Below are 27,418 nucleotides of genomic sequence, written 5' to 3' on the forward strand. Positions count from 1 at the left end.
ATCAGGCAGAATTTTTGAAAATATATAATAAACATATATATATTTGTTAAGCTAAATCGAGTTTATATTTGATATGAAAATACGGACACAATGTAAATAAATTACATCATAACTATATATTACATGCATATATTTATCTAGAATTGTAATTGCTAGCAAGTTAAGTTTATATAAATATCTATATTCTTTCCATCTTTTAAGTTATGTTGTTCACTCAGCTACTCGTAGTTCAGTGAACCCTCTAATAATGTTATCGAAAAGCTTTAAATTTATTCTTAATAAAAGACAAGGCGCGTAAATCTATCAAACAAACTTAAAGTTGGTTTTTGTAACAGAATTAACCAGAGTGTTTAAACTTGGCTATATACCTCCTAAACGTCTTCTTCGGATTCACTGGCACTCTCCTCCTCATCGCTGAATTGCGTCTGCCCATTCTGATCATCCTTTGACCTGATGAGTAGCATTTCCTCGTCACTATCTTCCTCCATAGCACTTGGTTTCCCCTCGTTTTCCTGCTCCAATTTGTCAGTCCTGTCCAAGAGTACTCTCAACGTATACTTGTTATAGTCGCAGCTATAAAATATTAAGAAAGGGGTCGTCGGTAAGATGTGTTCACTCTAGGAAATATTTACTCTTACATCTTGTTGAGCATTTCGTACTTCCTCGACAGCACCTCGTGCAGGGACAGCAATCCCGTGTGCTGAAAGACTCCATCCTGGTTGCCGTGTTTGGTCAGCAGACAGCAGCTCCACTGCAGATAGAACTCGATGTGCGGCGTGGACTGCAGATGGCGGGCCAATTGTTGCAGCAGTCGCTGTGCAAACTCCGGCGACAGATCCGCACAAACCAGCTCGACTGAAACGAGGGAAAGGAGCAAGGACTCAATATGCATGCAATGCAGACACGTGCTGGCAGAGCTGTTTATGGCCAGCCATTTGCATGTAACGTATAATACGTATGCAAGTGGTATTGGAAGGGGTTATTAACCAAGGTAAGCGCTGGGGCGAGGACCTTGAAACTGTTTATTAACACAGCAAAAGTGCAAATTTGCACATTCGATCGGAGAACGGAGTCAGGGCAAAGGCGACCGCCTCTCTGGCGGAGTGTGTCGCCGCTATTTTTAGCAGCGGCAGGGCTGAAGGTTGCCAAAACAGACAAGGACTGGCCCCCAAATACGGCAGGCGATTTAGCATTTCACTCACTGTCCTTATACGGCACTCGCTCCAGCACTAGGGCAATCAAATTGGGCTCGTTTAGCTTCAGGGACATGACCAGTGCCTTGGTGTAGTTTTGCTTTTTGAGGCACTCGTGGACCGCTTTCGGTGTGACCTCTAGCGACAGATCAAAGGGATCGAAGACAACGCCTGAGGAAATCAGTTATTAATTAAAGTACCAAGCACAATGTAAATATGATTAGAGCTTACCCTTGTCCAAGGCATATATACAGAGTCCTTCAGTTCCGGCCGCAGCAAATGCCTGACCCGTGGGTGAGAACTTCACGGAGAACACTCTAACCTCCTGCTGAAATCGTCTGGATGACAAGTCTCCGCTGCGAACTCCCGGCAATCTAATGGCCACCTTGCCGCCCTCCAACTCTTCACGGTTTTCCACCAGGGCCATGTTACCAAACTCACTTAAATGTTTGCGACTTATGAAGTCCTGCCAAATAAAAATCAAAAGTTCTATTCGAAACATTCACTGATGGTTTTTATAAGTACTCACATTAAGACCATCTAAGCTGTGGTTCTGTGTGATTTCGAATTTCTTCAGGAGAATAGCCTCCCTGACGTGGTATATACAAATGTTGGCCGACTTGCCAGCAGCCAGTATGCACTCGCCATCCGCGGAGTACTCAATGGTGGAGAAGTAACTAACAGAACATTAAATTAATAAATACATAAATTCATATTATAAGTTTCAAAGCTACTCACTTGGCCTGGGCATTCTTTTTCGCTGTTATTATATCGGTTTCCAGGCGGCCCCCGCTTAGATCATTTCGACCCTCTATGCTAGTCACTTGTCCCGCCGACTTGATGTCAAAAATGGTTATATTACCACTTAGAGTGGCCACAGCAATCTGTAAATATTGCCATGATCTACTGTCCCAAGAATCCTGACGACACACTTACCTCCTCACCACTGGGACTGAAGGCCACGTTGGTAACATCTGAAACAGCATCGATAGTTTCGTGCTCGCTGTTGCTCTCCAAACAGTTCCAGATCTTGACGGTCTTGTCCCAAGAACCAGACACCAAGCTGGATGAGGTGGCCACTGGGGAGAATGCTATCGAAGCAACAGGTCCCTCATGGCCACTGATGATCTCCAGCAACTTGCCCGTCTTCACCGACCAGAGGAATATGTCGAATACGTCCTGACCACCAGCCGCAACCAGTTCGCCAGAGTAATCAACTGCGACGCAGGAAAACTGAGCAGGACTTGGCGAAGTGAAAGTCCTAAAGTTGCGGTATCTGAAGAGGACAAAGGGAGATCATTAAACTCTTTTTATTTTAAGATCTAAAGCAAAACCCACCTGTTTACATCAAAAGCACGCACTGTGCCATCTAGAGAGCTGCTGACCAGGAATTTCTTGTTCCTGCTAAACTGGATGCCAGTCACTCCACTCGTGTGCTCGCTGAAAGTGACAAAACAGAAGCTGCTCTGCGTGTTCCACAGCTTCACCTTGGAGTCCTCGCCACCGGTGGCTATGAATTGACCATCCGAGGAGTAGGCTATGCAGGTCATCTCGCTGCTGTGCCCCTGCTGTTTCATAATGTACTGTTCGCTCTGCCACTCCCACACCAGAAGTTGACCAATCTCCCGAGAAGCCAAGGCCACCCAGTCACCCGTGCAGTTGAAGAGCGCCGCCGAAATGGGATAGTCGGAGATGCTCAGCGAGTGAATCATGTTGACGTCGGGCAGTTCATAGAGGTAGAAGGCTCCGGAGCTGAAGGCCACGACCAGCACCTTGGTGCGAGTGTTGTAGTTGGCTGCCGTCAGCTGCACATCTCGCTGCTCCTTGCGCGGCTCATCGGCCAAATAATGACGGGTAAGTTTCTTGTAGAAGAAGGGATGACCCTTCTTCTCCGCATCATCCTTCAAATCATTGACATCATCGGCATCTTTGGCAGACTCCTCCTTTACAGCTTCTTTTTCCAACACATTTTCAACGTCATCCTCGGACTCATTGTCGGATTCTGCCTTTTTATTCCTTTTTGTCTGAGGAGGAGCGATGGCTGGCCTCTCCGCATCTTCCAAGTCAGAAGGAGCCATGCTGCACTCCCACAAACACAGCTGACCATTGCGACTTATGGTGTTCAGATGCATACTGTTCGCCTCGAAGAAGCAGGCCACAATGGCATCCGTGTGGCCACTCAGATTGTAGGTGCGGAAATTCGTCGTGTAGTTAATGGCGCAAATTTTGGTGGAGCTATCGCGACAACCGATGGCCAGGAAACGAGAGTCCGAGGACCAGTCCAGCCAGGTGACGTCGTCAAAGCCACCCAGAAACCTCCGCCTCAGCACGAACGGATTGTACTCTCCGGTGATCTCACCCGGAGCACAGAATATGAGCACTATGTTCTGCACCGCCACGGCGAAAAATGCACCGTTGGGACTGAAGCAGATGCACTGGACGCCCGTTTGGAACTTGTGCCGATGTATCACTGTACAGGACATCATGCTGATGAGCTGAGCCTCTCCATTTTCGTTGACCGCAATCAGCAGACTTCCATCTGGCGACAGAGCCAGGTTCGTGTAGTTATATCGTGACTCCAGGGACAGGGTTCGGGATTTGTTGCTACAGAGTAGTGAATTATACACATATAATCCTTTGGTAATGGGAAATAACTCACTTTTTTAAATCGTAGACTGTTATCCTGTTGCCGACCGGACTGATAACCGAATTTCCATCTGGCGTGAAAACCAAGTTTCCATTGCGATATATTGTGCCCAACAGGTTGGAAAACTGTAACACCAGATTTAAATTTTTTGTGAAGATAGATCATAATTTAAACTTACTTTATAGGAAAACTTCATTTTGCGGCTGGTTTGAAGCGAAAACCACGAGTAAAAATATAAACAAAAACTCCCGCACGTGTTGAGGTAAACAGCACATGAAGTTATAAAAACACTAACGCGTTTTCAAATACCACCGCACAGTATATTCTTGATAAGAGCAATAAATAGAAACTGGTGACGAAAGTCGCAACTTCAATGAATAACAAATAACATTTCAAATTTACCTAGTACTTTATTAATTTACTTATGCCTTATCAAAGTTTCTAAGCTAAATATTTTAAACAGCGTATCTTGAAAGCAATATATGCAATTAACTTTTACGTTTTGCATTACCAAAGCCTTTTACTTGATTTTTACTGTAACAGAGTTGCCACTTTAGGGAACAGCTGATTACCCTGGTGCTGCCAACGCGGCTTAAAACCATAAAGCGAGCTAGAAAAAAACAAAGAAAGATAAACAACGTAAATTCACGAAATTTTATAAAAAAAAAAACAAATTTCCCGAACAAATAGCAATGGAAGCGACCAAAACGGCTGCGGAAAAGCTGGCTGAGCGCAAGGCGCGTCTTCTGGAGCTGCACAAGAAGCGGCAGGAGGCCCGGACGGACAACCATCAGGAAGTAGTCGCGGAGGACGCCCGCAAGAAGCTGCCAAAGAACTGGGAGGCACGAAAGCGCCAGGCGGAGTGGATCCTGGCGGACGACAAAGCGCGCTCGGATGCGCAGGCGGCTGGCAAGGACTACGAACGGCTCAAGCTCCTCGAGGTCTCAGCGGTGGATGCGGAACGCATTGAGAAGAAGAAGAAGCGTAAGGACAACCCGGACCTTGGTTTCTCCACCTATGAAGCACAGACGGCCAGACAGTACAACAGATTGGTCAAGAGCATGCCCGCCCGCGACATGGCCAAATACGAGAGGCAGAAGGAGGAGCTCGGCGATGCCTTCTATGGCGGTGCCCACACCACATTGCATTCGAGGACGAAGGACACGCCTGGTGCCATCAACAACATGGTGCAGGACCTGGAGCAACAGATCGAGCGCCGCAAGAAGTACTCCCGCAGGCGAATTTACAACGACGACGCGGACGTGGACTTCATCAACGAGCGCAACTCCAAGTTCAACAAGAAGCTGGACCGATTCTACAGCGAGCACACAGCGGAAATCAAACAGAATTTGGAGCGCGGAACAGCTATCTAAGTTTAATCTTTCGTTTAGTAATTTTAAGGTCAAAATTCGAAGAGTACCTAATCTACTTTGTGTACATTTACTTTTGGTATACATATGTATGTGAAGCCAGTAATAGACCATTTTCTTTTATATCATCTTTAAAACAACTTAGAGGAAAAAACATGTATATTGCATAGATTCTTAACATTCAAAAGTAATATCTCAATCATTTTGTTCGGATCGACGATAAATGAAACAGATGTTTTCCCTGATGGGTAAAAATAAAATTAACAAAAATAAAGAGCGAGTTGGCAGCTCTGCCTGCAAAACATTTCAAATCTCTGGAAATAATGCAGCAGTTCAGTTCGCGGGAGAAGTATTTGGTGTCCAACACTTTGAACTGCTGGCCAGTGATGCTGCAGGGTCAGCCGGTGCTCATTGATCTGCACAACGAGACCTCCGTGGCCGGAATTATCGATGTAGCCGACGGGCACATGACCTGCGAACTTTCCCATGTAGTTTTCTTCGATCGCAACGGTGGCCAGCATCCTTTTGATAACTTCATGGTGCGCAACCGAATGATCCGGCAGATACACATACCCACCCACGTGGATGCAGAGCAGGAGCTCCGTCAGGCCATGGAGAGGGGTGTCCTGCGAAGAAAGCGCGTGGAAACCAAGAAGGGAAAGCGCACTTTCAAGCAAAAACGAGCGGAAATGCGGCACAAGGAAACCCTGCAGATGATTTCCCAGCAAAAGGAAAGGTCCCATCAAGAAACCTAGTAATCATATCCAAGAAGAATAATATATATTTGAAGAAATACAAACCAGTCTACGAAGTGTTTCATATTCTCATATACAATTTAAGAACGAAAACCCTGCAGGTAATTAACAATTATTCTCTAGAGCGCACAAGAAAGATCATTTATTCCGATATGCATACAAGTAGATATTCTCTTACTATCAGCTCCAGTCAAGGGAACCTTTAAAACAGTCTTCCTAGGAGTAAAACAAACTAAAAGCCTGGACTCTATCATGTTTATTTATTCCAAGAAATACAAACTTCGTTTGATTGAATATATTATATTCTCCTACTATCGAATCTACTGAGCCGCCTGCTGCTGCTCCTTCTGCGCCTGGTACTTGTAGTGCAGCTCCATGCAGTCGGTGTTGGAGATGTTGACCCAGCCGTCTTCCTTGATGTGATAGACGCGAATGATGCCGCCGGAGTAGGCATCCCTGAAGGTGGCATGATAGATGGCCCGACGTCCCAGCTCCTGGGCCTCATCGTCCTTCAGATTCCAGTGATAGCCAGAGTCCAGCACTCCGTAGGCGAACAGGGAGCCACTGCCCACAGAAAACAGATTGCCGGGCGTGCGGGATCCCTCCGAATCCACGTAGTATAAACCAGGACCTCGCTTATCGTAGCCAGCCAGCATCATGCCCATGCTCAAGCCCATGCCCTTGTACTCGTGGGCAATGTTAGCCATGATCTTGCTGGCCGCCGCCACCGAGATGCGTTCCTTGTTGCGCAGCTCGTGCAGACGGCACTCCTTAGACAGAACGCGATCCCAGTACACACAGTCGGCGGCGCCGCCGGCCAAAGTGCCCAGCATGAACTGGTTAATCTCCACGATCTTCTTCATCGACTGTGAACCAATGTACTGGCCACCGGTGGCACGGGAATCCACCGCCAGGAGAACGCCGCCCTTAAACTTGAAGCCCAGCGTTGTGGTGCCGTGGTCAAAGTCGATTTTGATGCCAGTCTTGCCGGCATTTGCCTGGATCTGGTTGAGGTTGTGCATGGGCTGGAAATAGTAGATTTTATATAGTAGTATTCTCACAGGATTTCAAACTAAATAAAACTCACGTTCTCGAATGGCGGAGCAGCCAGTGTGTAGGGATTGGCCAGATTGCAGGTTAGTCCCCTCAGGTCGTCCTCCGCATCCGTCGATGACCAGGCAGTGGGCTTCATGTACGGAGCATTGGATATCTTGCAGATTTCAGCCAGTGCCATTTTGGTAGCTTCTTTAAAACGATTGGAAAATATGAATGCAAAATGCCGATGACAAACAAAATTGGTGGCCCTCTCAAAGTGTGACCGCCTTGCTGTGTAGCCAAAATGCCAGACTATCGGAAAAAGCGATAGCTGTTGGTAGTACGGCAACCCTGTTCGAAACCTGTTGCCAATTTTACCTGTGATTGGCTTTCTTTTAGTCTCTTTTAGGCCTGGCTTGAAGCCAAATTAACTCTGGGCGTTCCACCAAACGTAGGCAAAATAGTGCAAAATCGAGCATAAAGAAAACGCTTTAAGAAAAGCATGTGTAACTACGTCGAAGTGAAAAATAACAATGTGTAAATAACGGCGCGAAATCGCAAATTGAAATTATTGAAAAGTAAGTTAGGAATAAAGGAATCCAAGGCGCAGTTCAAACCTGGGTTTAAGGCCTAGGAATTTACTGTGATTGTGCTAAAAATACAAGAAACCATATATGTTTATTTATGTTCACGAGAGGAAAGATATTAATCAAAACTTTACAAGGTGTTTTTGAAAATTCAAACGTCTTGTTAAAACGGCTGTGTTAACTCCCACTTGTGTTTGTAATTGCAATAACTACGTGGTACGCCATTACGTGAGGCACACAGACACACGCATACACGGCAAAAAAATATAAGATCAAAGATCATATTCATATGATCCTAGGTCAAGTTTATATCATCATTAACGTATCTCTTCTGCCAATTTAAACATAAACAAAAAACTTTAAATATTAAACACATAATCAAACGAAATTTTTTATGAAAACATGGTAAAATATACCTAGATATTTAAAACATTCGGGCAATTGCTTAATGATTTAACAGGAACGGAATGAAATTAATTAGTACCGTGTATCGTAAACATTTACTTAAAACTCAAAGTATAATTATTAGCCCACATTTCGAAACATTTTTTTCCTGTGTAGACGAGTTGTCTCGTCTTGAATTTGACTGGTTTTAAGACATTTTCTCTAAGATTCTTTTGGACCCGTTATTATTGACAAGTTATATTCATATTGGACAGGAACTAAGCTGACAAAAAAAGAAAATTTTAAGAAACTAATTTGAAATATTCCTAAAAATAAATCGCGTTTTTTTTAGTAATTAAAAAAAAATATTTTAATCATTTTTTTTGGCAATATTTACACAGCAATGCAGCATGGATCCTCCCGCATTCCGAAACAGGAAGCTCTGCCAAATGCCATCTCCGGGGTGAGAATATCCACATAAAACCACCAAGTTAACATTTACTTAACCCCTGCCTCCCATTTTAGCCCGATTCCAGTAACTGGACTTCGTTACACGAGGCGGTTGCGGCTGGGGATGATCGGCGGGTGGAGGGTCTCCTGTTCAGCAACGCGGACCGCCTGGCCAGGGAATCTCAGCAAGGAAACACCCCACTCCACGAAGCCGCCAGTCGGGGGTTCAGCCGCTGCGTGAAACTGATCTGCACAACCCCAACACCACCCACTACCTCGGGGGTGGGAAAGTCAGGAAAGGGGCAGAAGGACAAAGAAAAGGACAAGGACAAGGATAAGAACAAGGGCAGAGCGAGGGTGGCCCACCAGACTATCGAAGCCCTACACAATAGTGCACTGAGCATAGCCAACAACGAGGGGTTGTCAGCTCTGCATTTAGCCGCCCAAAATGGTCACAATCAGAGCTCCAGGGAACTACTGTTGGCCGGAGCCGATCCCGACGTCCAGAATAATGTAAGTGGCGGATAATGTAAATTATAGCTATAATCAACCAACTCCTTTTCCAGTACGGCGATACTCCGCTGCACACCGCCTGCAGATATGGACATGCCGGAGTCACCCGCATCCTTCTTTCCGCCCTTTGCGATCCTAATAAAACAAACCTAAACGGTGACACCGCTTTGCATATCACCTGTGCTATGGGCCGCAGGAAGCTCACGAGGATACTCCTGGAGGCGGATGCTCGTTTGGGCATTAAAAATGCCCAAGGCGACTGTCCCATGCACATAGCAATCAGGAAGAACTATCGCGAGATCATCGAGATCCTGAACACGCCGAAGAAGATACGGAACCGCAAGGAGAAACCCAAGGAGGGTGGCAGCAGATCGGACAAGGACAAAGATCGAGAAAGGGACGTGGTGGACAAGAGTATCAACTGGTCACCCTATGGCTGTCATTACTTTCCCGATCCACGCGCCTTTCCATCACCGAAACTGGAGACGCTACCCAAGGAGCCGCTTAAAGCGGGCGAGCAGTACTTTCTGGACTTGGCAGGCCATATCCACAAGGGTCCTGTCAGCGTGGGTAATACCTGCTACTGCGGTCCCTTTTTCCGGCACATTGAAAACAAATTGAACTGCAATCGCAAGAGCTTGAAGAAGTACGTCCACAAGACCAAGGAGCGGTTGGGTCACAAAGTTCAGGCACTGGCCATCAAAACCAACGATCAAATTGAACAACTCACAAGGACGATGATCGAGGACAGGTTAAGATGTGAGAGCAAGAGACAGCACCTCAGTGAGTTCTTGAGAAGAGGCGAACCCATGCGATCCACCTTCGATCAGCAGAACAGGAACTCGAGGATCGATAGAACCCTCTCCCGGTGTCGAAGTCTTGAGCTCTTGGAAAATAATCACGGGGGTGGTAGGCTCACCAATTCAAGGAGTGTGGATGTACTTGAAGATCAGGCAGTGGAAGCTATAGTACACCGATCAGCAGATGCTCAACTGGACAGCGATAGCGATGATGATTCCAATGCAGCTAGGGAGGAGGAGGAGGATGAGGAAGAAGGGGAGGAGGAGGAGCTGGTTGAGGAGGAGGTTGAAGCAGGGCATCAAGAACCACAACTAGAGCACTCAAAGCTGGATGAACTTAAGTTGGATTTCCTCAAAGTGTCCGAAAGATTGGGCGTGCTTCTGGAGAAGACCACCTTGATCATGGAAAGGGACAGTGAACAGGAGAGCAAGAACCAGCTGTCTTCCTTATCGCCACCCTATAAAACCCATCCCAGAGCCGAATCCGCCCAACTTCGGGAAGACAAAGAGAGTGTGAATAGTCCCAACTTTGATGAGTACACCAATGTAATGCGGCGCTACCCGAACTCCAGTGAAACCTCCAATCCCTCCCAGAACTCCAACAGCTGGGACTGGGAGGCATCTCCCACGGGCAGTAATCCACAGCCAGATTACCACAAGTACTATCAGCGCATTGGCAGAGGGGAGAATATGCTGAACTCCGTGATAAAGGCACTGAGAAAAGACGCCTCCTTTGCGGATCTCGGAAAAGAAGAGGCGGCTGTAAACGAAAGTGCAGAGAGAATGGGTGGCGACAAGTTGCTCTACAAGGAGCAGACCTGCGAGGCAGCTGGCATCTCCAATCTGATGAAGCGACAGCCCCTGTGCTTAGAGGACAATTACCCCGCCATGTCGAATCTGTTCTACTCCAATCCCATCATGGAGTATGCCGAGGAAACGGAAGTGCGGCAGAATGGCAATGAAAATATGAACAAGGTGGAGATCCGGAACAGTGAGATCAAGTGCCTAAAAAAGCCAAATGCAGGGCAGGTTCGGGACATGGTAGCTCAACTGCAAAATACCATAGATTCCAATCGACAGGATTCCCAGACAGCCAATGTTATTGCGGCAAGATCACACTCCCGTTTAAATAACAACTTCCAGCACATAGAGGCCACCTCTTCGAATCCCTCGCCCACCTACAGTATCCCTCACAGGAATACTGCCCAGTTCGGTCTGCCCGAGAGACAAATACCCAAAGATGCCTACTTTCATGAACTGCCCCATCGGCCACCGATCCCGCAAAGCATGCAGCGAAGGATCCACTCCGGCTATGTACCAAATGCGAGTTTCTATCGCAATGAAGACCTTTACGTGGAGAGGATGCCCCAACCAAATGTTCCCCTGCGGCAAAGCGACTATGTGGGTGCGGTCACCTATAGGCCCCTTCAGTCGCCCACCTTTCAGGCCATTGTCCCGCCCCATCCAAATCCTAGACCACGAAACTGGCCGCATCCCAATCTTCCACCTAACGATATCAATCTTGACGAGGTGTCGGCCGTTGGCCTTTACAATAATGTCTCGAGTCTGGTTTAAGTTTGCTAATTCCCCATGTGTTCCCATTGTACATAGCTAAGCCTAACATATTTATCTTAATGGTAATCCAGTTCTAAACTAAAGCAAAAGTTAACTTATTTCCCATTGATTAATCTAATCTAGAGGACTTTAAAATATACAAATACAATACAAAGTTATTACCCACTAGAATTTATTTGTTTTTTTTGGAATGGCTTTTGATTTTTAAATCACTAATTTATTAAAATTGCATATATTAAATATTTATAAATTCTCATAGGATTTTTTATCATTATCTAAAGAAGCTATTAATTAATTTTAAATAAAACACAACCGAATGTTTTCGATCAAAATATATTTTTCTTTAAAAATGTTTAATAATAGTATTTATGCATGTGTAAATATCAGAATGTCAAGTACATATATTTATTGATAACAGATCATTTTGGTGTTTTGATAGACATGCGGCTTATGAACTCTGTATAATGGTGTAAACGAAATCAACCAGGAAATCATCTCAATAATCGAGCTCAGATGGTTGGTGGGAATTCAAAAAAAACAAATTCCCATCGCTGACAAAAGTAAACAAGTAAATTGGGCAACATTTTGATATCGTTCACCAAATATGTCTGCGGTATTGTTAGTACAATTTAGCAAGTGCCTAATGATGATTTCTCGATGTCTTCGTAATTAATTTAAAATTCTATAAATGACACTGCTGCTGAACGGCGCCTGTTACTTAAATTTACCGGCCACTTAATAATATCTTAACTCTGAATAGTCGTATTACAAATACAAATTACAATAGCCAATAATTTAGTCACTTCGCATGTGTGTATAAGTATGTTTCTATGTAGGTATGTTCTATGTAAGTATGTATATCGCCTAATTAAAGTCTATTAATAATAGTTGTTGCTTTTTGTTTGGGGGCGTTGTTGGCTTGAAAATGGATGTGACGTGAGTTAACCCGGCATTGCGCGCTATGTAACTTAACAATGTTGGTCTTAGGACTGCAGTTGGATGTAAACTATGATCGCTTGAGTGTCGTCAAGTGACATAATTTCGGTCAGGTAACGTCTCAAAGGGGACTGGTGTCCGAGTCTTCGCGCTCTTGGATTGTGGTTATGCTCTGCTGCAAGGCGTTTGGTGTCAGCCATTCTCTAAGAACCGGTGAGAATTTAAACATACATTAATCAAATTAATAATCATGCACTTGAATTTATTGCATTTTTAGAGGCTTACTTTGGCAAACATCTTTGTAGAAATGGCACACAGGAGCTGAAATGCGCTAAACGATTGACCCAGCTGGGTATTTCTTGGCCGCAAAGTATCTAAAATAAAAAAAATAAAACAGTAGTTTGTTAGTCAAGTAAGAACCACTACGTTTTGCATATGCTAACAGGGTCTCAAAGTTCTCATTTTAATACAACTTTAACGAGGTGTAAATTTAATTAACAAGGAATAGACTTGACATACACCGTGCCCTCAATAAAAATTACAACAATTGGATAAGATATTGGAACACTATTGATTTCTTGTTTGTGATTATGAATCACGACAAAATGTTTCGGTTGTAAGTTACGGTATCTGTCATTTGGTGATTCATTAGTCAGCACACCCCAAAGTTGGTTTTCATATCTCTAAGGAGCAACCCAAGCGAAATGTGGAACATCAATGGAAAGTTTTCCGATCTGTAAGCGGCACGGCTAAACCTACATATATCTCACCTGAGTTAATGAGCCCGAGAAGTGGTTGCAGTTGTTGTTCATGAGATGGTATCGGTCGCCCCGAAACTGGTTACCCAGCTCCTCGACGATCCGGCGCACCTCCTCGTACGTGAAGTCGGTGCAGCCGATTTGGATGCTCTGCCGGAACTGGAACTGATCGCCCAGTTCGTCGTGATCCCGCGGTGAGATCTCGAAGACCCCCGTAAAGGGAAACGGGTGTCCGCCGTAGGCGAATTCAGTGCCGAACGCTTCTACGCCGGAGTGGAAAACGCCCAGGCCGATTGAGGTGGTGTACTCGTTGATCCAGTACTGCAAGTGCAAAATTATTGCATATGTAGGTATAGGAATGTACTACTGACTAGAATACCCACCATATCGTAGACATTGAGTATAACAGGCTCGCGAGTCCCCATATTGGATGGCAGAAGCTCTTCATTACCGATCTCGTCTTTTGGAACACTGAGACAGCTCGGAAACGACAGATTGCACGGCAATCCGTTGGAGAACATTGATTAAATGCGTCGTTGGTTTTGTGGGGCTCGAACAATATGCGAAGTCTGCAATGGGGGCTCTTAATTAATCTCGGTTCGCGAGCATACGCTGGCTTAAAATACACTTCATATGTACATGTCTGGTATAGGACGCTTTGACTTTAACCGATTGTGGGATCGGCGGGGCACACATATATCAGCACATATATAGTCGAGAGTGCGTAAGATACACGGGTACATATGTGTACATATATCTGGATGCAGTTATATATGTATGTACATGTGTGGGGTCGCCTCGAAAGAAATGTGTCATAGCAGCAGGACGACTTACACCTGTTCAAGGATCTCTCAGCATCCCATACTCCAAAACAGAAACTTAACAAATCATAAGAGGCCAAATTATATGCTAAAAAGTTGCTTTTCAACTTCCGCTTTTGTTTTTGGTTTACACAAAATTTTTTTGTTTATGGATTGGTTGCAGGGTTGTCACTAGTGCTAAGATGGTTCTTACGGAACTGGTTCGGCGATAAAGATGGCTCGATAACGATAAGTAAGCTAGGTTTGATAAATTTTAAAATGGAAGGTAGGGCCTTAATTGGCTGAAAAATTTTTAATTATGATAAAAATTTTATTTTGTATACCGTTCTTTCAATGCTGATGCGTAACTTTCCATTAAAGCAAACGAACTAGTTCTCAAATGAGTCACAGCTGACTGCTTATCAGAACTGGTCCATTCCCGAATCGTTCCAATCCCGTTGCTAAAGTAAATCGCAGACAAAAACACTAAAACATTTAATTTAATTAACAAGAAGTGCTTTGTTTTGGTCAAATTGAACAGTTATGGCTGTTCAAGACCAATAACCTGATATATAAGCCAGATTAAGGATTCACTGCCGCCAGCGAAGGCTAACTTTGTGCCGTGGCAAAAGTCCAATCGATTGTTGCCCGAAATAAAAATAAACCAAACAATTCTTAAAACACAACGGAAAACGGCATTTTAAACAATGTTGTACCGGATTAAGGAACTAGAAAGGACTAAGTCTTTATTCCGCCTATAAAGTAGGCTCGACGTGGGTGTGGCTCATAGCATACGCGTGTGGGCGTGAGTATAAATGAATACCGAAAGGTCAAATCTGATGGGGCCTGTTGTTTCAGATACATGAAGCACGGGTGATACATGCCATACGGAAGCAATCCCACAGACATGCGGCTGGAAACTCAACTGACCAACTCTGAGCAACGGAAAAGCAATAACTAGTAATAAAACTACGCATACTTCCATTTGGGAAAAGTTTTAGCCATGTTTTACGAGGGCTACGACACCGATGAACTGGACACCATCGCCGATGTGATGGGACTTCGGTCGCAAGCTCGACTCAATACTTTTCGCGAAATGTGGTACCATGTCTTTCTGTGGGCCCTGTTCTCCTCCATTTTCATCCACACCTGCGCAGCCCTGGTGGCCTTCGTCACACTGCGGAAGCACAAGTTCGGGCGCTTCTTCTCGATCCTAATCCTGGTCATGGGATTCCTGTCGCCGGCTTCGAGTGGAATTATCAGCAGTGCGGTCATCGCATTCGTGCATCGTGCCTCCAGCCTGCCCATGTCGCCCATATACGCCATGATCTGGGGTCTCGGACAGACCATAGTGTCCGCCTGCCTCGGCTTCACCCGCATTTTGGCCACGCTATAGAGTACGGACTGATGTTTTCATGGCCAAGTCTCTCTCATCTCTCGCCCAATCCAATGTTCACAGAGTTCTGGCCTTCCACCAGACGTATTATCAATTCTTCAGGTGTGCAAACAACAATTAATTGAATTCATAGTTATGTGTATAGGAACATTGTGATTTTAAAATTATACCTAGTACGATGAGAAGAATAATGTAAAATATTTAGCTCTTACCTTACCGTTTAATTCTAATTGTACATACTTTAGGACGCAAATATATAAGAGCAGATTCTAAAGCTAGATATTTTTAAGGGCTTTTATTATATGATAGGAAAACGGCTTAACTGTAACTTAACATAACTATCTATATTTAGATCAGAGTATTTGGATCCTTAGCATTGTACAACGTATACAGCTTGTTACTGAGAACATTTCCGATACGTCGCTCGGCGTGAAGAGGTTGTGGTCCATTGCAACGCTTGATCTTTAAGTCGGCTAGGCTTTGCACTGCCATGGGATCGCTGGAAAAGTGATCTAAAAGTTTCTTGGGACAGGGATACTGCGCTATAATCGATTCGGCCACCTCGAGCGTGACCTGCGGCAGTCGGTTCAGATGCTGCTGCCATAGGCGGCCATAACCATTGCCCTGATCCACACGGACGCACTGCTTCTTGTCGTTGGCCAAGTACTTTTTGAAACTGCCAAGTGTTTCGTTACGTTGCTTCTTATATGGAGCTTCGGCTATGGCTTTTGTGTAGCGCTGGAGAAAGGCCAAAAAATTTTGGCTTTCGGGACGATTCAGTTGCTCCACATGGAGCTTCTGGAGCAGCTGCATCTCTATCAAAGCGTCCTGGCCGGCAGAACTGCCGTGTTTGCTATGACGAAGTTTAGTTAGGGCTACGGTATACTGGCAGTCCGGAAATGAGGCCTGTAGTCTGGGTCCCAGGCAAACCAGACTTTGATCCTTTACGGCCTTTTGAAAATCGTATTCGGATAGCCATTGGACCACTTGATTTTCACGCTTCCAGGTTTCATCCAGACCAGTGGGACTGGTTCCTAAAGCAATTGTCCGCTGTCCTACATTACGTTCCCATAGGATGCAGTAGCTCACTGGCAGTGTCCTTATTTCGTACTTCAAATCCGTGGAATTAAGTTGCTGCAGCATCTCCTGGCCTAGGGGAATGCCCAGAAATCCGGCATCTATGACCATCCGCACATATTTCATGCATTCTCCCGGTTTGATTCGCTTCTGTTGCTCCCGTAAGGCCTGTTTGTGTAGTTTGTCAACTATATTCGACATGGCTCACAAAAATCCGCCAAGTCGGATTAGTGATGAAAAAAAATCGATTAGAAATAGGTTATATCAAAGTTTTGTTCCATGGTTTGAGGAAACACTAAGTTCCCTAGATATCGAAACTTGAACCCATATATTCGATATACCAAGACTATCGTGAGTAGCCCATCTCTAACGGTATCACACTGCAACGCACGCCACACGTGTTTTTTTTTATTTACTACGACTTTTTACACAAAAGAAAACCATCCAAAATGTATCTGATGTACACACTTAACGAGAACGGCGACCGCGTCTACACCTTGAAGGTAAATTAGCATAAACTCAATTGCTTTTATCCGATTTGGTGCTAACTTGTTGGTTTTATAGAAACGCACCGAGAATGGTCTTCCCACTTTGTCTGCTCACCCAGCACGCTTTTCGCCGGAGGATAAGTACTCCCGCCAGAGGATCACCATCAAGAAGCGCTTCGGACTGCTTCTCACCCAAAAACCCGAACCCATCTACTAATCCGGAGTTTAATTTTAATTAGTGTACATCTTTATTTACAAATAATAAGTTACAAAATAACACAACTACGCTTTTAAATGCGGCGCTTCAAGCCCGCCGTATAGTCGAACAATTGGGGATTCCGGAACTCGCCACGCATATCCAGTACATAGTAGAGGGTTTTGCCTTTGACCTTAATGGGCAGTTGCACCCTGGCCAGATTCCGTGATTCCTCGGCGGAAACACATTTCAGGGGCACTGTCATAATACGATTGCGGTTGAAAGGACCATAGGTCACAAAGGAAACACTTTGACCTCCCTTCCGCAAGATGAGAAAACGCACCGAACGAAGTGTAAACATCCAGACAGCGAACAGAATACCATATCCTAAACATTCGCAACGTATTAGAAGGCTTATATGCATTTCTGTGTAACTCCCAAACACTCACCTATCAGAAAGCTGCAAGCTGTGATCCCATTTCTGTACTTATTATCGCCCAAATTTATGCGCTGGAACCACTTTAGATCCTCTCCTGGTTTCTCCACCACCGGAGCATCCTTCAGCGTGGTAAAGGCAAAATGCGACAGATATGTCCAGAAAACAAACTGGCAGACGCCGAAAAAGTTCAGCATCTGGTAGAAGCGCGGATTCTCATATTTAAAGAGTATTACGTCCTTGGGCACGCTGGTGCTCACATCGAAGGGGGCTGTTTGGGAGGAGAACCTCTTTATCGTGGAACTAACCGGCGATTTGGTAACTATAGCCGGAACTGTCAGTCTTAAACTAGGCAGGCTAAGGCGCTTAATAGCAGTGACGCCATGACGTAAGGCAAAATTTAGCAGGTTGCTCATCTTAATTGAAAACTATCTGCATTTGTTATTATAAAACAATTTAACCTACAATCTACAGATGTTTTTATTTTGTTCCACTTGCCATTGGTTCAATGGTTCGTGAACCGGAATTTGTTTTACGCTGCTGCGTTCAGGGATGGCACTTGCTAATTCCTTTTACTAGTTCGAAACTTTGTAACATTTAACAAAATAAAAGATACTTTTCTTTTATAAAACCGTACTTTTATATGTACGAATCCTTTTTTAAATAGTACCCAAACATATTTGCATGGTACAATTTCTTCTAACCAATGAAATTGTAACATGCGATCGAATTTTAGTTCCAATTATAAGCTACTTGTTTTTTTTTTGCATCCCTGGCTCTATTGCTGGTTCAAAACTAAAGATGGACACGTTTCTCACGTTTACAATGATTTTAATAGTTTATCCAAAATTTATTAAATTAAAGATATTTCTTGAAAGATTTTGTTTGATCAGAGTTTGAAATCACTTTCCTATCGTTTGTGAAATTTGCATTTACATATTTCGAGTATACAATATATATATTTTTTTCTAGCATACTGATTATATTCACATATTTTTCGTGTCATAATTGATAACCACATCTTGACTTTTCAGGTTATTATTTGATTAAATATTAAACATTAATTTTAATAGTTGGAACTTGAATGCCGCAGGTATACACATTTTGACCAAAAAAATTTTAGAGGCATTTATATTTTGAAAAATCGATTTGGCTGATCCGTATTTTCATCTAAAATTGCGGTAACGAACCCATCGCTATTCTGCATGCCGCTTGTTTGCAATCTGGGCGCTACTATTTGGAACCAGTTGTGCCTGGACTGGTTCTTTTCGGCACCTTTTGTTGTTGTCTGATTTTAGTCTGTTTCATTCTTCATCGTTTAAGGGCATAGCGAGCGGATTCGCCTTCAAATTGTAAACAAATTGCCAAAAAACTGTTAAATTGATTCAAATCATCGACGATTGAGAGTTGTGAATTGGGTAATGTCATATTCCAATATTTTACGTGACTTCAACAGTTAATAAACGAGTTTATCAGATCATAGGAAGGTACGTGCAAATTTTTTTTCTTTAAATTGTCTAAATTTTTTATTATCTATGCAAAACACTGTCTAATATATTTGGCGTTTCTTAAACTAAATTAATGTTTTACTTGGTAGTTAGGTTTAGTTTAAGGGTTTTCAAATGCTTTTTAATTTGGGTTGGGTACCATACGTCAGATATGGTCGAGTCTCTTCCAAGGCATTTGTGTTTTTAGGGTTGTCAGATGGTTGCGGTTGACACAGGTTAGATGAAATCGGATATATATCTGGATTGATGACGGTGCTGAAATATAGACTAGAGAGTTTAAGACCCATGTAATAATCGACCGCAATGTAATGGCCGCGAAAAAACCTACGACCTGCGGGTGGCAACCCTACTCGGCAGCAAGGTCACAATAATGCATTTAATGGCATTTTAGTTGCACTAACTTAGACATAATGCACTTTATGTAAGATATGAAGCAGGCATTATTCAAACTTGGCAACCCTGAAAACATTAAATTGTACAATAGGTGAATAAAAACGTTGCGACGTTTTGCTTTTGCTGTTGCTTGCCAGGTTGCTGGTTTAAGTTTTTTCGGGGTTGCGTCTCTATGGAAAATCTGATATAAGATATCAATAGAGGGCGCTGAGGGGATTTCGAAAATGTTCTTGGTTTTGTAAAATTTTCAAAATCATGGATGTTTTTCGACCTAACCTCACTCTGCATCAAAATCGATACGTAACCTAAAAAGAATGTGAACGCGTTGCAAAATCGCACACATACACATTCTGGTATACATACAAACCCACACAGATACTCCGTTGCTAGAGCGGGCGTGCTAAAGTGCGTAAGCGAGTGAGATAGCTATAATAGACATAACGTCCAACTCGGGCTTAAATAAATTGCCAAAACAATAATATACCAGTTATTTTTATTTGGTTGCAAAAACATAAAAGGTAATAGTATCTTTATTTTGCATTTGTGTGCATGTGGATAGGTTTTAATGAACCATCAGATAGAAAACTGCGTATTTGGTATCTGAAAACTGTATTATAAAGGGAAAAATTTGTAATCCGCTGAGGCATTATGCAAACCCTGTCTTGAAGGATCGACTCTTCATATAGAGCGGGTACCCCAGGTTTAAATTTCAACCAGCAGACAAAGCTAAGAAAGCCTAAATTTTTCGTTTGCTTGCTACAGTAGCTGTTGCTTTTTCCCTGCTGCTGTATCTTTGTCGTGTGGTATTCGGCGCTACGCGAACTTTATTTAATTTTTACATACAGACAATTTATATAGCCACGTGTATATATGTTCGGCCTCTTGCTCTCTCGCAATTGCTCTCCGGCCGCTCTCTCTGTCCGTCCCGCTCGCTCCGCAACTCTATGCGAAACCGGTATCCTGCCAAGGTCCTAAGAGCATCGGAAAGACCAGACGGGGGAACCCTATGTTCTAAGTTCCTTAATTTTGAAAAGTTTTTTTTTCGGCCAGGAATATTTTTTTAAAATATTTTTTTCAATCTTTTACCTCATTTTATTATGGCAACTCTTAAATTATGTTTTTAATTGTTGTCTTAGTTCGATAAAGATATGGATTGTTTTTAATGGTCTTTACTTGACTTATGTATGCTCCCCTTTTTATGTTGCCATTAATGGGCGGCCATATAGTCGTCCCGCTCCAATGGCCTACGTCCCCATCTTACCCTCCCGCTAGTGAACAACAAAACGCGTTCTATTTGCGCAATTATTTTACTTTTTGCGTTGCTATCAAACTTTCTTATTAAATTTACGAAGATCCCTGCTTTGTCTATGTTCAATTTTCAGACCATACCCCCCTTTCATTTTTTGTTTTCATTATTTTCTTTTTATCTACCAAAAAAAGAACTGCCAACTTGCTGTGGAAAAATGCAAATTTGTATTACTTTGCCCTTCTTTTTGGCAAAGGTTAAAGTTCGAGATGTTGAAGGGATTTCCTTGGCGTCTGGTTAGAGCTACATTATCGAATCTTATCAAACCGAGTCACGCCCTCCTGCCGGCTATCTCCCTCCTGCTTTCCCTTACGCCCCTTTTGCTTTGCCGCTCTCAGCTGTTTACTCTCTCGCTCTCATTTTATTCGTCGTCAGCTGGTTTGGCGTTCGTCTCGTTCATTTTTGCTCGGAACGCGGTAAGAAGTTCAAGTCATTTTGATTTCTCCAAGTGTAGTTTAATCGAAATAATTAGAATACTTGGGTTTCTGGACGTTCAAACTTGTAAGTCACCTTTAACATTGTTACTATTACATATACATATATATAAACGCCTGACAAACCTTTTCACTAAACCTAACCTCACTTTTGTTAATGCAAAATTTTATATGCTATCATATCATTGATAGCGTTTAAGGTTACAAGTCAATTTCTCCTCCCCGCTTTTTGCATCTTTCGTTTTGCTTTTCTTTCCTTTGCACGACTATTTATCATCGCTTTGCTTTTGCCTTTTCGGTGCAGTCGTCGCGACGTTGTGTTGTTATTGTTGCGTTCGGAAAGCGACGAGCGCTTGGAACAACCAACAAAAACAACAACAACACATGGTTAGACTATAGGTAGATACACACCGAATCGAACATAAAAAAGAAACAAAAAAGCTGATGGTCTTGAGTTATTTTTCTGGTTTCGGAGTTTTCGGATCGTACTTCTATCTAACATCTTATGATAATCAATACCTCGGGGTATTAAACCCCTAGAACGCTTATCTCGGCGTTAGATTAAGGAATAGACTTGAATGAATTCGATAGGGGCTTACACAAACCTACACACATGAATTTGGTTCGGAGTCCGATTTGAAAAAATTCATTCGCCCAAGACAAGCTTATTAAGTATAATTCCCAATTGTTAGAGAAAAGAAAACTATTGCCAAAGCTTTTTTAGAGCTTTTTTCATAAGCTCTGTAATTTCTGATTATTTTTTATTTTTCATTAGAACATGGTGAATACACTTCTATTTTATGTTTTTCCTTTGAATTGTCAGCCTAGGCCCAGACTGATAATTTTTTGAAATCTCCAAGGGGAGAGCCACTGTTATTGATTTTATCAGGGTTGCTATGTCGTGGCCAGAGTTGCCCCTTATATAGTCGCATACTTAAATGGTGTTTTACTTTCTTTCAGCAGTTCAATGATTTCGGAGTAGGCTGATATAAAAACAAAAAAAGAAAGGTACAGAATGATGGAAGTAAGCCAGAACGTTGAAATGAAGGATCTGTCCTCAGAAGGCCCTTTAAGGCGTACTCTATCCACAGACCTCGGCAGTAATGGTGAACCACTCTCCACCCCTGGTAAGTTAAATTCAATCAAATGGATAAATATGATTTAGGGTATATCGACATCTGGATTACAGCAATTGTCAATAAATCGAGTCGGAAGTCCAGGGATGAAGATGACCTGTGTGAGCTCACCAATGGTGTCGGTGCCTCCGACAGCGTCAAAGAGAAGGAGCGCAATGCGGGCAGCGATTTAGACGCTTTGCTGGACAAGATAAGCTCCATTGTGGATACAGTCGATAAGAGCGAGGAATGCGACTCTGAATCGACGAAGGAGAAAACAGCTGATGAGACGGAGGAAAAGCACGCCGAGTATAGAAAAGTAAGTGAAGCAGAGGTGCGGGAATCTGCAGAAAACGAAGATCGCGTTGAGCCGGATTCCAAAGAGAAAGCTAAAGGAAAAGACATCGAAGACATCGAAAAACCCGCTACAGCCGAAGGATCGACGGAGGAAACCGAAGATTTGGCCGAGGCGACAGAGGAGTCTATTGGAAAAGAAATAGACGCGGAAAAAAAATTACAAGAGAAAAATGTGGTCAAGACACATTCTGTGGATAACAATGAAAAAGTCCGGGCTAAGGTAAACAGCTCCTCGGATGATGTGTTTATGGATGCTCTTGACAGCATTTCCAGCTCCGATGAGTTTGATGCCTTCAGTTCTCAGGACAGCAAGAAGCCCAAGCAAAGCAACAAGCTTAACGCCGTTGATAAACCAGTTGCAAACGATCTGGATGAGATTTCCTCCGATGATGAAGATATCCTTAAGCACGAGAAAGTTGAGAACGCTGATGAATCAGGAAAACCCAAAGCGGATATCATAGATTTGGACTCGTCGGACGAGTGTGTGGTTTGCGAGACGCCTGCGGAGGAAGTAGCCAAAATAGAGGATACTGTAGAAGTTACTCAAGACATAGACGCAGTAAAAGAAAAGGAGACTGAAGAAGAGACTATCTCAGATGAACACGTAGACAAGGCCGACGATGAGCCTATTAAAGCTAACGAAGAGGAAGAAAAGTTAACAGAAGTCGGAAAGGAAGAGCCCCAATCAGCCGATAATCCCACGGAGCTCACGACCGAAGAAGACGAAGAGTCAAAGGTAACTGAAGAATTTGCAGAGCCCATGCCAATCGCAGACGACGAGTCACTGTTAGTTGAAGAGCCCGAAGAAGAATCGGTGGAGGTCAAGGAAGCGGAAGAAACCGTAGAGGACAAGGAAGCAAAAGAGCCCGAAGAGGTTGCGGAGACGGAAAAGCTTGAAGAGGTTAAAGATACAGAAGTTCTCGAAGAGGTCAAAGATACAGAAGAGCTGGAAGAGGTCAAGGAATCGGAAGAACTGGAAGAGATTGAGGATACAGTGGAGCCGAAAAAGGCCAAGCTATCGAAAGAGACCCAAGAGGACAAGGGAAGAGAAGATCGGGACAAGGTCCAGTCAACAGAAGAGCCGAAGGAGCCTACTGTAATCGCAGACGAGGAAGCAAAAGATCCCAAAAAAGCGAACAAAACGGAGGTAGCGTTGCAAACGAAACGATCAGCAAACCAGCAAATGAACGAAACGACTATTGGTGATTTGCTTATGGAGGTGGACGAAGATATCCTCGAAAGGGCAGAAAAGAATGCGAATGAGGATGAACCCAAGGCTATATCAAAAAATAAGGAGCCCAAGGTTAATGGGGTCTGCAAAAAGCCAACAGTTGACAATGGCGAGGACTTGGATAAGGAGGTACCTACTGTTGAGAAGGAAGCCAAGGAGTCGGAGTCCGATGACGAAGTCATTTTCTTTGAGCCTATAGATAAGACCAATAAGGCTGACGCTTCCTTACAGGAAGGTAGTAAAATGTCCGAGAAACCTGAAGCTAAAGAAGACGAAATTGTTCTTGTGTCAGAGGATGAGGATGAAGAACCGCAAGCAAAGAAACTGGAAAAGGACCTTCTCCAGAGTTCAGCGAAGGAAACGACTGCCAAAGGACTTCCCAGTGATTCGCCAGCGGAATCGGCTGAGGCCAAGGACCTGCTATTGGACAATTCCGACAATGCGTGCGATCAGTTTGAGAAGTTAAAGACCCACGTCAAGGCGAAGTCCACTGCCACGGAGGATGGGAACAGCAATTCGAGCAACCTGTTGCGGCCCGCCGAAGAGGTCGAGGAGTCGGCATCGAAACGAGTGCGTCTCAGTACCGATGAGAAGATGGATCCCGATCTGGAGACGGAACTACAAGCACCCCAAAAAACCACCATCGAGGAGGATGATGAGAAGGAAATTGTCAAGCGGAGCCACGACCACCTAGACAACAGTCCGGATCGGGAAGAGGAGATACCCAATAAGAAACTTAAGACTGAAGACTCCGATTCGAACAGCTCCTGCGACGGTACGCTCCAAATTGATCTGGACGGCCTAGACGACAAGGCAAAGGTTGAACAGGCGGCTTCCCCAAAAATTGAAGACGTAAAAGAACTTAACCTTGAGCTCAAGCCCGAACCGGAAATCAAAAAGGATATTAAGCCGCTACGTCTGGAGTTCTTTAAGACCTTCCGCCGGACCTTCGACACAATGACCCGCGATGATCTGGAGGAGCTGGTGCTGCAGAAGGTCGTCGAAGGAATGCTGGTCAAAAGTGAGTTCGCGGACATCCGTTTGCAGCTGGACAAATGCGAGAACACGCTGGCCACCTACCGACGAAAGATCGCCGAGGTGTCCAAGCAGTTCCTCGATCTGGAGACTGTGCACAAGCGGGTGCTCAAGGATCTGGAGACCAAGAACTCCCACTTCACGGCACCGGTCCGGATAACGCGTGCCGTTGGCCTTCAGGTGGGCATCCCCTTCAAGGCCATGAAGCCAACGGTCTCTGTTCCGGAACAGCCGCATTCTGCAGGCAGTATGTTGGCGCCCAGTGGAACGCCTCCTAAGGCCAGCACCTCGCCGATGCGATCGCCAATGCGGACCAGACCACCAGTGCCAGGTCCGGCTTTTCCACCGGGCTCATCATCCGGCCCCAGTTCCAGTACCACTCCGAATCCTAGTCCCCAGCCGCAGCAGTCACGGTCCACCGCCAACGTTGCTCAAACTCCTGCATCGTCGACTAATCCTATGGCTCCCGTGCGCCGGGGTTGCCTGCAAAAGGTGACACCCCAGCGACCATGTCCTGCTAACGTCCTACCCGTGCCGCCGGTCAACAATCAGACCAACGTGCACCGCTTGCAGTCCTCACCGCCGGCAGGCCAGAGAACGATGCATGCATCGAAGCACACCGGAACCACTGCCTCCGTGACGGCCTCGTCGGCCACTTTGGCGGCCAAGGTGGCCGCCATGAGGAACCGGAACTCAGGCAACTCATACGTGACGCAGAAGCAGCAACAACAGCAGCAACAGTACCAAACGTAAGTATTTTGTGGTATTGCTTTTAATTCGAACGGTTGCATTCTTGAAAAAGTAGCGTTTCTTGATCACCATAAACAGCTGAGTTAATAAGCATTCACTCATTCGTTGAACCAGTTTTTTCAAAATCATTATAATAAATGTTAATACATTGATACAATAACAATAACTTGATACAAAGCTTAGAGGTACTCAGAGAAAAAAAGAAAGAAAGAAAAAGAAAATTGCAAAAAATGTGTAAGGAATGGAAAAAATGTTTTAAAAATTAAGAGGACATTAAATAAGAAATTCTCTATATCCGAAATTATTTTCAAGGGCTGTTAAAGCTTAAACAATACTTTGTAAGCCTTAGGGTGTGGAACTTTATCAAAGAAAATCTTTATTTTTTAGTGTCTTGTTTTTTTTTTTACTAACTTTACAACTTTATATATTGCAGAGCTCGTCCTGGTCCTGGTTCCGGCCTAGGTCCCAGTCCCGCTAAACAGACACCCAAGTGCACGACGACAGTGCGCGCCAAGCAGGCACCGCTTTCCGGTGCCACCGTCTCGGTGCCTATGTCATCTGGCGGCGGCAGCGGGGGATCAGGATCCGGTGCATATGGCCAGCAGCAGCAGCCCAGCTTGGCGCCGGCCAAGCCCAAGGAGAAGGCGGTCATCGACCTGACGGACGAGGATGATGCAGCGGCGGCGGCGGCGGCGGCTGCGGCGGCAGCAAAGGCTGCCCAGGCATCCCAGGCGCAAATCGAAGCGAACGCTCGTCTGCGACAGGCGGCCAATGCGGCGGTGAAGCGGAATGCCCAGGCGGCGGCTGGGACAAGAGGAGGTCGTGGAGGCGGAAGTGTGGTCCGAGCATCACCGATGCAATTGGGTCGCGTTAATGCCCGTCAGATAGTTCAAAATAATAGCGGAGGTGGGTTCGAGCGCTCATATTGTTCTTGCTATTGTATACTAACAAATTCGTAACATAACCAACAGGTCAACGAAGTTCACTGGGCTCTAACGTAACCATGCAGATACGTTCGGAGAATACACCGCCGGCTGCTTCGCGTTTGAGATACTCACATCCGGCGCCACTGCCCTCATCGCCTGCCCAGCCCTTCAATCCCTCCTGGAAAGTGCCGCCGTCGCGACCCGTAATACGGATCAGTTTGCTGGACACCGGCATCGTTATCTCCTGGACGCTGGAGGACACGGGTCCGCGGTTCGCGGAGTGTGTAACATACCAGATCTACGCGTACCAGGAGACGATCCACGAGCCCAGCACGGAGAGTTGGCGGCATGTGGGCGATGTCAACGCCATGCTGTTGCCCATGGCCGTAACGCTGAATCAGTTCCAGGAGAACCAGCGGTATTACTTTGCGGTGCGGGGTGTGGACAACCACCAGCGGTTTGGTCCGTTCAGTGTACCCAAGACCTGGTCGTAAACGGATTGCCGTGTTAGCCAATGGCCTCTTCCTTAGGACTAGATAGTAGCTTCGGTACCCACATGTAATTTATTTATCTCAGCATTTCAAGCTTTTGTTGATCGCGTTAGAACTTTGTTTCTCGAAAATAGGAATTATGAGTTTAGTTTTAAGTTTTACAAAGATTTTTGGGGGAATTCTAAGGAGTTATAATTTAATACGCCTAGCAGCCAATCCTTTAAAGCAGAAAGTCAGACAGCCACAAAACGATTGTATTTTATTCATATTAGGTTATCACTTATCACTAATAATTAAGTTCAAAACTTACATGAAATAAAATATAATACTGAATAAATATCGAATGGAAAACGTTTTTGTTGTTTTGTATAACTTCGCTTACTCTAAGCGAAGTGAATTTATTTTGATTTTCATAAATATCAAATATAACTTGGTCACAAAGCAGACCTCGCAATACAATAGAAACCTCTAGAATA

At 44.4% G+C, this 27,418-nt stretch overlaps 11 protein-coding genes across 15 annotated transcripts; 6 read left to right on the plus strand and 5 right to left on the minus strand.

Annotated features, from left to right (window-relative positions):
• Positions 1-42: 42 nt before the first annotated feature.
• On the minus strand, positions 43-4,123 carry LOC108143542 (periodic tryptophan protein 2 homolog). The gene is made up of 10 exons (XM_017268043.2): positions 4,019-4,123; positions 3,853-3,965; positions 2,532-3,797; positions 2,130-2,469; positions 1,932-2,077; positions 1,723-1,870; positions 1,425-1,659; positions 1,203-1,364; positions 639-855; positions 43-573 (listed from the first exon to the last, which is right to left on the minus strand). The coding sequence occupies exons 1-10, from the start codon at positions 4,034-4,036 to the stop codon at positions 372-374; spliced, it is 2,847 nt and encodes a 948-aa protein (XP_017123532.1). The 5' UTR covers positions 4,037-4,123; the 3' UTR covers positions 43-371.
• Positions 4,124-4,432: 309 nt separating this feature from the next.
• On the plus strand, positions 4,433-5,316 carry LOC108143569 (pre-mRNA-splicing factor Syf2). The gene has a single exon (XM_017268079.2). The coding sequence runs from the start codon at positions 4,533-4,535 to the stop codon at positions 5,211-5,213; it is 681 nt and encodes a 226-aa protein (XP_017123568.1). The 5' UTR covers positions 4,433-4,532; the 3' UTR covers positions 5,214-5,316.
• A 208-nt stretch (positions 5,317-5,524) lies between these two features.
• Positions 5,525-6,009, plus strand: LOC108143570. Its single transcript, XM_017268080.2, has one exon. It carries the CDS (start codon positions 5,534-5,536, stop codon positions 5,963-5,965), a length of 432 nt encoding a protein of 143 aa, XP_017123569.1. The 5' UTR covers positions 5,525-5,533; the 3' UTR covers positions 5,966-6,009.
• A 199-nt stretch (positions 6,010-6,208) lies between these two features.
• On the minus strand, positions 6,209-7,282 carry LOC108143568 (proteasome subunit beta type-5). Its single transcript, XM_017268078.2, has 2 exons — positions 7,053-7,282; positions 6,209-6,990 (listed from the first exon to the last, which is right to left on the minus strand). The coding sequence occupies exons 1-2, from the start codon at positions 7,197-7,199 to the stop codon at positions 6,286-6,288; spliced, it is 852 nt and encodes a 283-aa protein (XP_017123567.1). The 5' UTR covers positions 7,200-7,282; the 3' UTR covers positions 6,209-6,285.
• Positions 7,283-7,410: 128 nt separating this feature from the next.
• LOC108143615 lies at positions 7,411-11,467 on the plus strand. Its single transcript, XM_017268141.2, has 4 exons — positions 7,411-7,578; positions 8,373-8,434; positions 8,497-8,934; positions 8,988-11,467. The coding sequence occupies exons 2-4, from the start codon at positions 8,375-8,377 to the stop codon at positions 11,307-11,309; spliced, it is 2,820 nt and encodes a 939-aa protein (XP_017123630.1). The 5' UTR covers positions 7,411-7,578; positions 8,373-8,374; the 3' UTR covers positions 11,310-11,467.
• Positions 11,468-11,626: 159 nt separating this feature from the next.
• Positions 11,627-14,003, minus strand: LOC108143611 (deubiquitinase DESI2). The gene is made up of 5 exons (XM_017268135.2): positions 13,838-14,003; positions 13,387-13,572; positions 13,016-13,324; positions 12,531-12,619; positions 11,627-12,448 (listed from the first exon to the last, which is right to left on the minus strand). Exons 2-5 carry the CDS (start codon positions 13,522-13,524, stop codon positions 12,367-12,369), a joined length of 618 nt encoding a protein of 205 aa, XP_017123624.1. The 5' UTR covers positions 13,525-13,572; positions 13,838-14,003; the 3' UTR covers positions 11,627-12,366.
• A 245-nt stretch (positions 14,004-14,248) lies between these two features.
• On the plus strand, positions 14,249-15,477 carry LOC108143606 (transmembrane protein 170A). Its single transcript, XM_017268129.2, has 2 exons — positions 14,249-14,608; positions 14,662-15,477. The coding sequence occupies exon 2, from the start codon at positions 14,807-14,809 to the stop codon at positions 15,197-15,199; it is 393 nt and encodes a 130-aa protein (XP_017123618.1). The 5' UTR covers positions 14,249-14,608; positions 14,662-14,806; the 3' UTR covers positions 15,200-15,477.
• A 2-nt stretch (positions 15,478-15,479) lies between these two features.
• LOC108143605 (crossover junction endonuclease EME1) lies at positions 15,480-16,496 on the minus strand. The gene has a single exon (XM_017268128.2). It carries the CDS (start codon positions 16,475-16,477, stop codon positions 15,548-15,550), a length of 930 nt encoding a protein of 309 aa, XP_017123617.1. The 5' UTR covers positions 16,478-16,496; the 3' UTR covers positions 15,480-15,547.
• A 128-nt stretch (positions 16,497-16,624) lies between these two features.
• Positions 16,625-17,043, plus strand: LOC108143315 (H/ACA ribonucleoprotein complex subunit 3). The gene is made up of 2 exons (XM_017267633.2): positions 16,625-16,779; positions 16,841-17,043. Exons 1-2 carry the CDS (start codon positions 16,726-16,728, stop codon positions 16,979-16,981), a joined length of 195 nt encoding a protein of 64 aa, XP_017123122.1. The 5' UTR covers positions 16,625-16,725; the 3' UTR covers positions 16,982-17,043.
• On the minus strand, positions 16,989-17,905 carry LOC108143314 (transmembrane protein 223). Its single transcript, XM_017267632.1, has 2 exons — positions 17,410-17,905; positions 16,989-17,347 (listed from the first exon to the last, which is right to left on the minus strand). Exons 1-2 carry the CDS (start codon positions 17,810-17,812, stop codon positions 17,055-17,057), a joined length of 696 nt encoding a protein of 231 aa, XP_017123121.1. The 5' UTR covers positions 17,813-17,905; the 3' UTR covers positions 16,989-17,054.
• A 785-nt stretch (positions 17,906-18,690) lies between these two features.
• Positions 18,691-27,293, plus strand: LOC108143538 (activating transcription factor 7-interacting protein 1). Of its 5 annotated transcripts, none has more exons than XM_017268034.2 (5): positions 18,691-18,883; positions 21,998-22,164; positions 22,227-25,524; positions 25,959-26,431; positions 26,497-27,293. In XM_017268034.2, exons 2-5 carry the CDS (start codon positions 22,053-22,055, stop codon positions 26,943-26,945), a joined length of 4,332 nt encoding a protein of 1,443 aa, XP_017123523.1. In that variant the 5' UTR covers positions 18,691-18,883; positions 21,998-22,052; the 3' UTR covers positions 26,946-27,293. The 5 variants fall into 5 exon arrangements, with proteins under 5 accessions (XP_017123523.1, XP_017123524.1, XP_041563333.1 ...); XM_017268035.2 differs by having other exon boundaries at positions 22,001-22,164; XM_017268036.2 differs by lacking the exon at positions 18,691-18,883 and adding an exon at positions 21,016-21,104.
• The last annotated feature ends 125 nt before the right edge of the window (positions 27,294-27,418 follow it).

The sequence above is a fragment of the Drosophila elegans genome, unplaced genomic scaffold, assembly GCF_018152505.1.
Source record: "Drosophila elegans isolate 14027-0461.03 unplaced genomic scaffold, ASM1815250v1 contig_183, whole genome shotgun sequence".
In the NCBI taxonomy this organism is placed as follows: Eukaryota; Metazoa; Arthropoda; class Insecta; order Diptera; family Drosophilidae; genus Drosophila; species Drosophila elegans.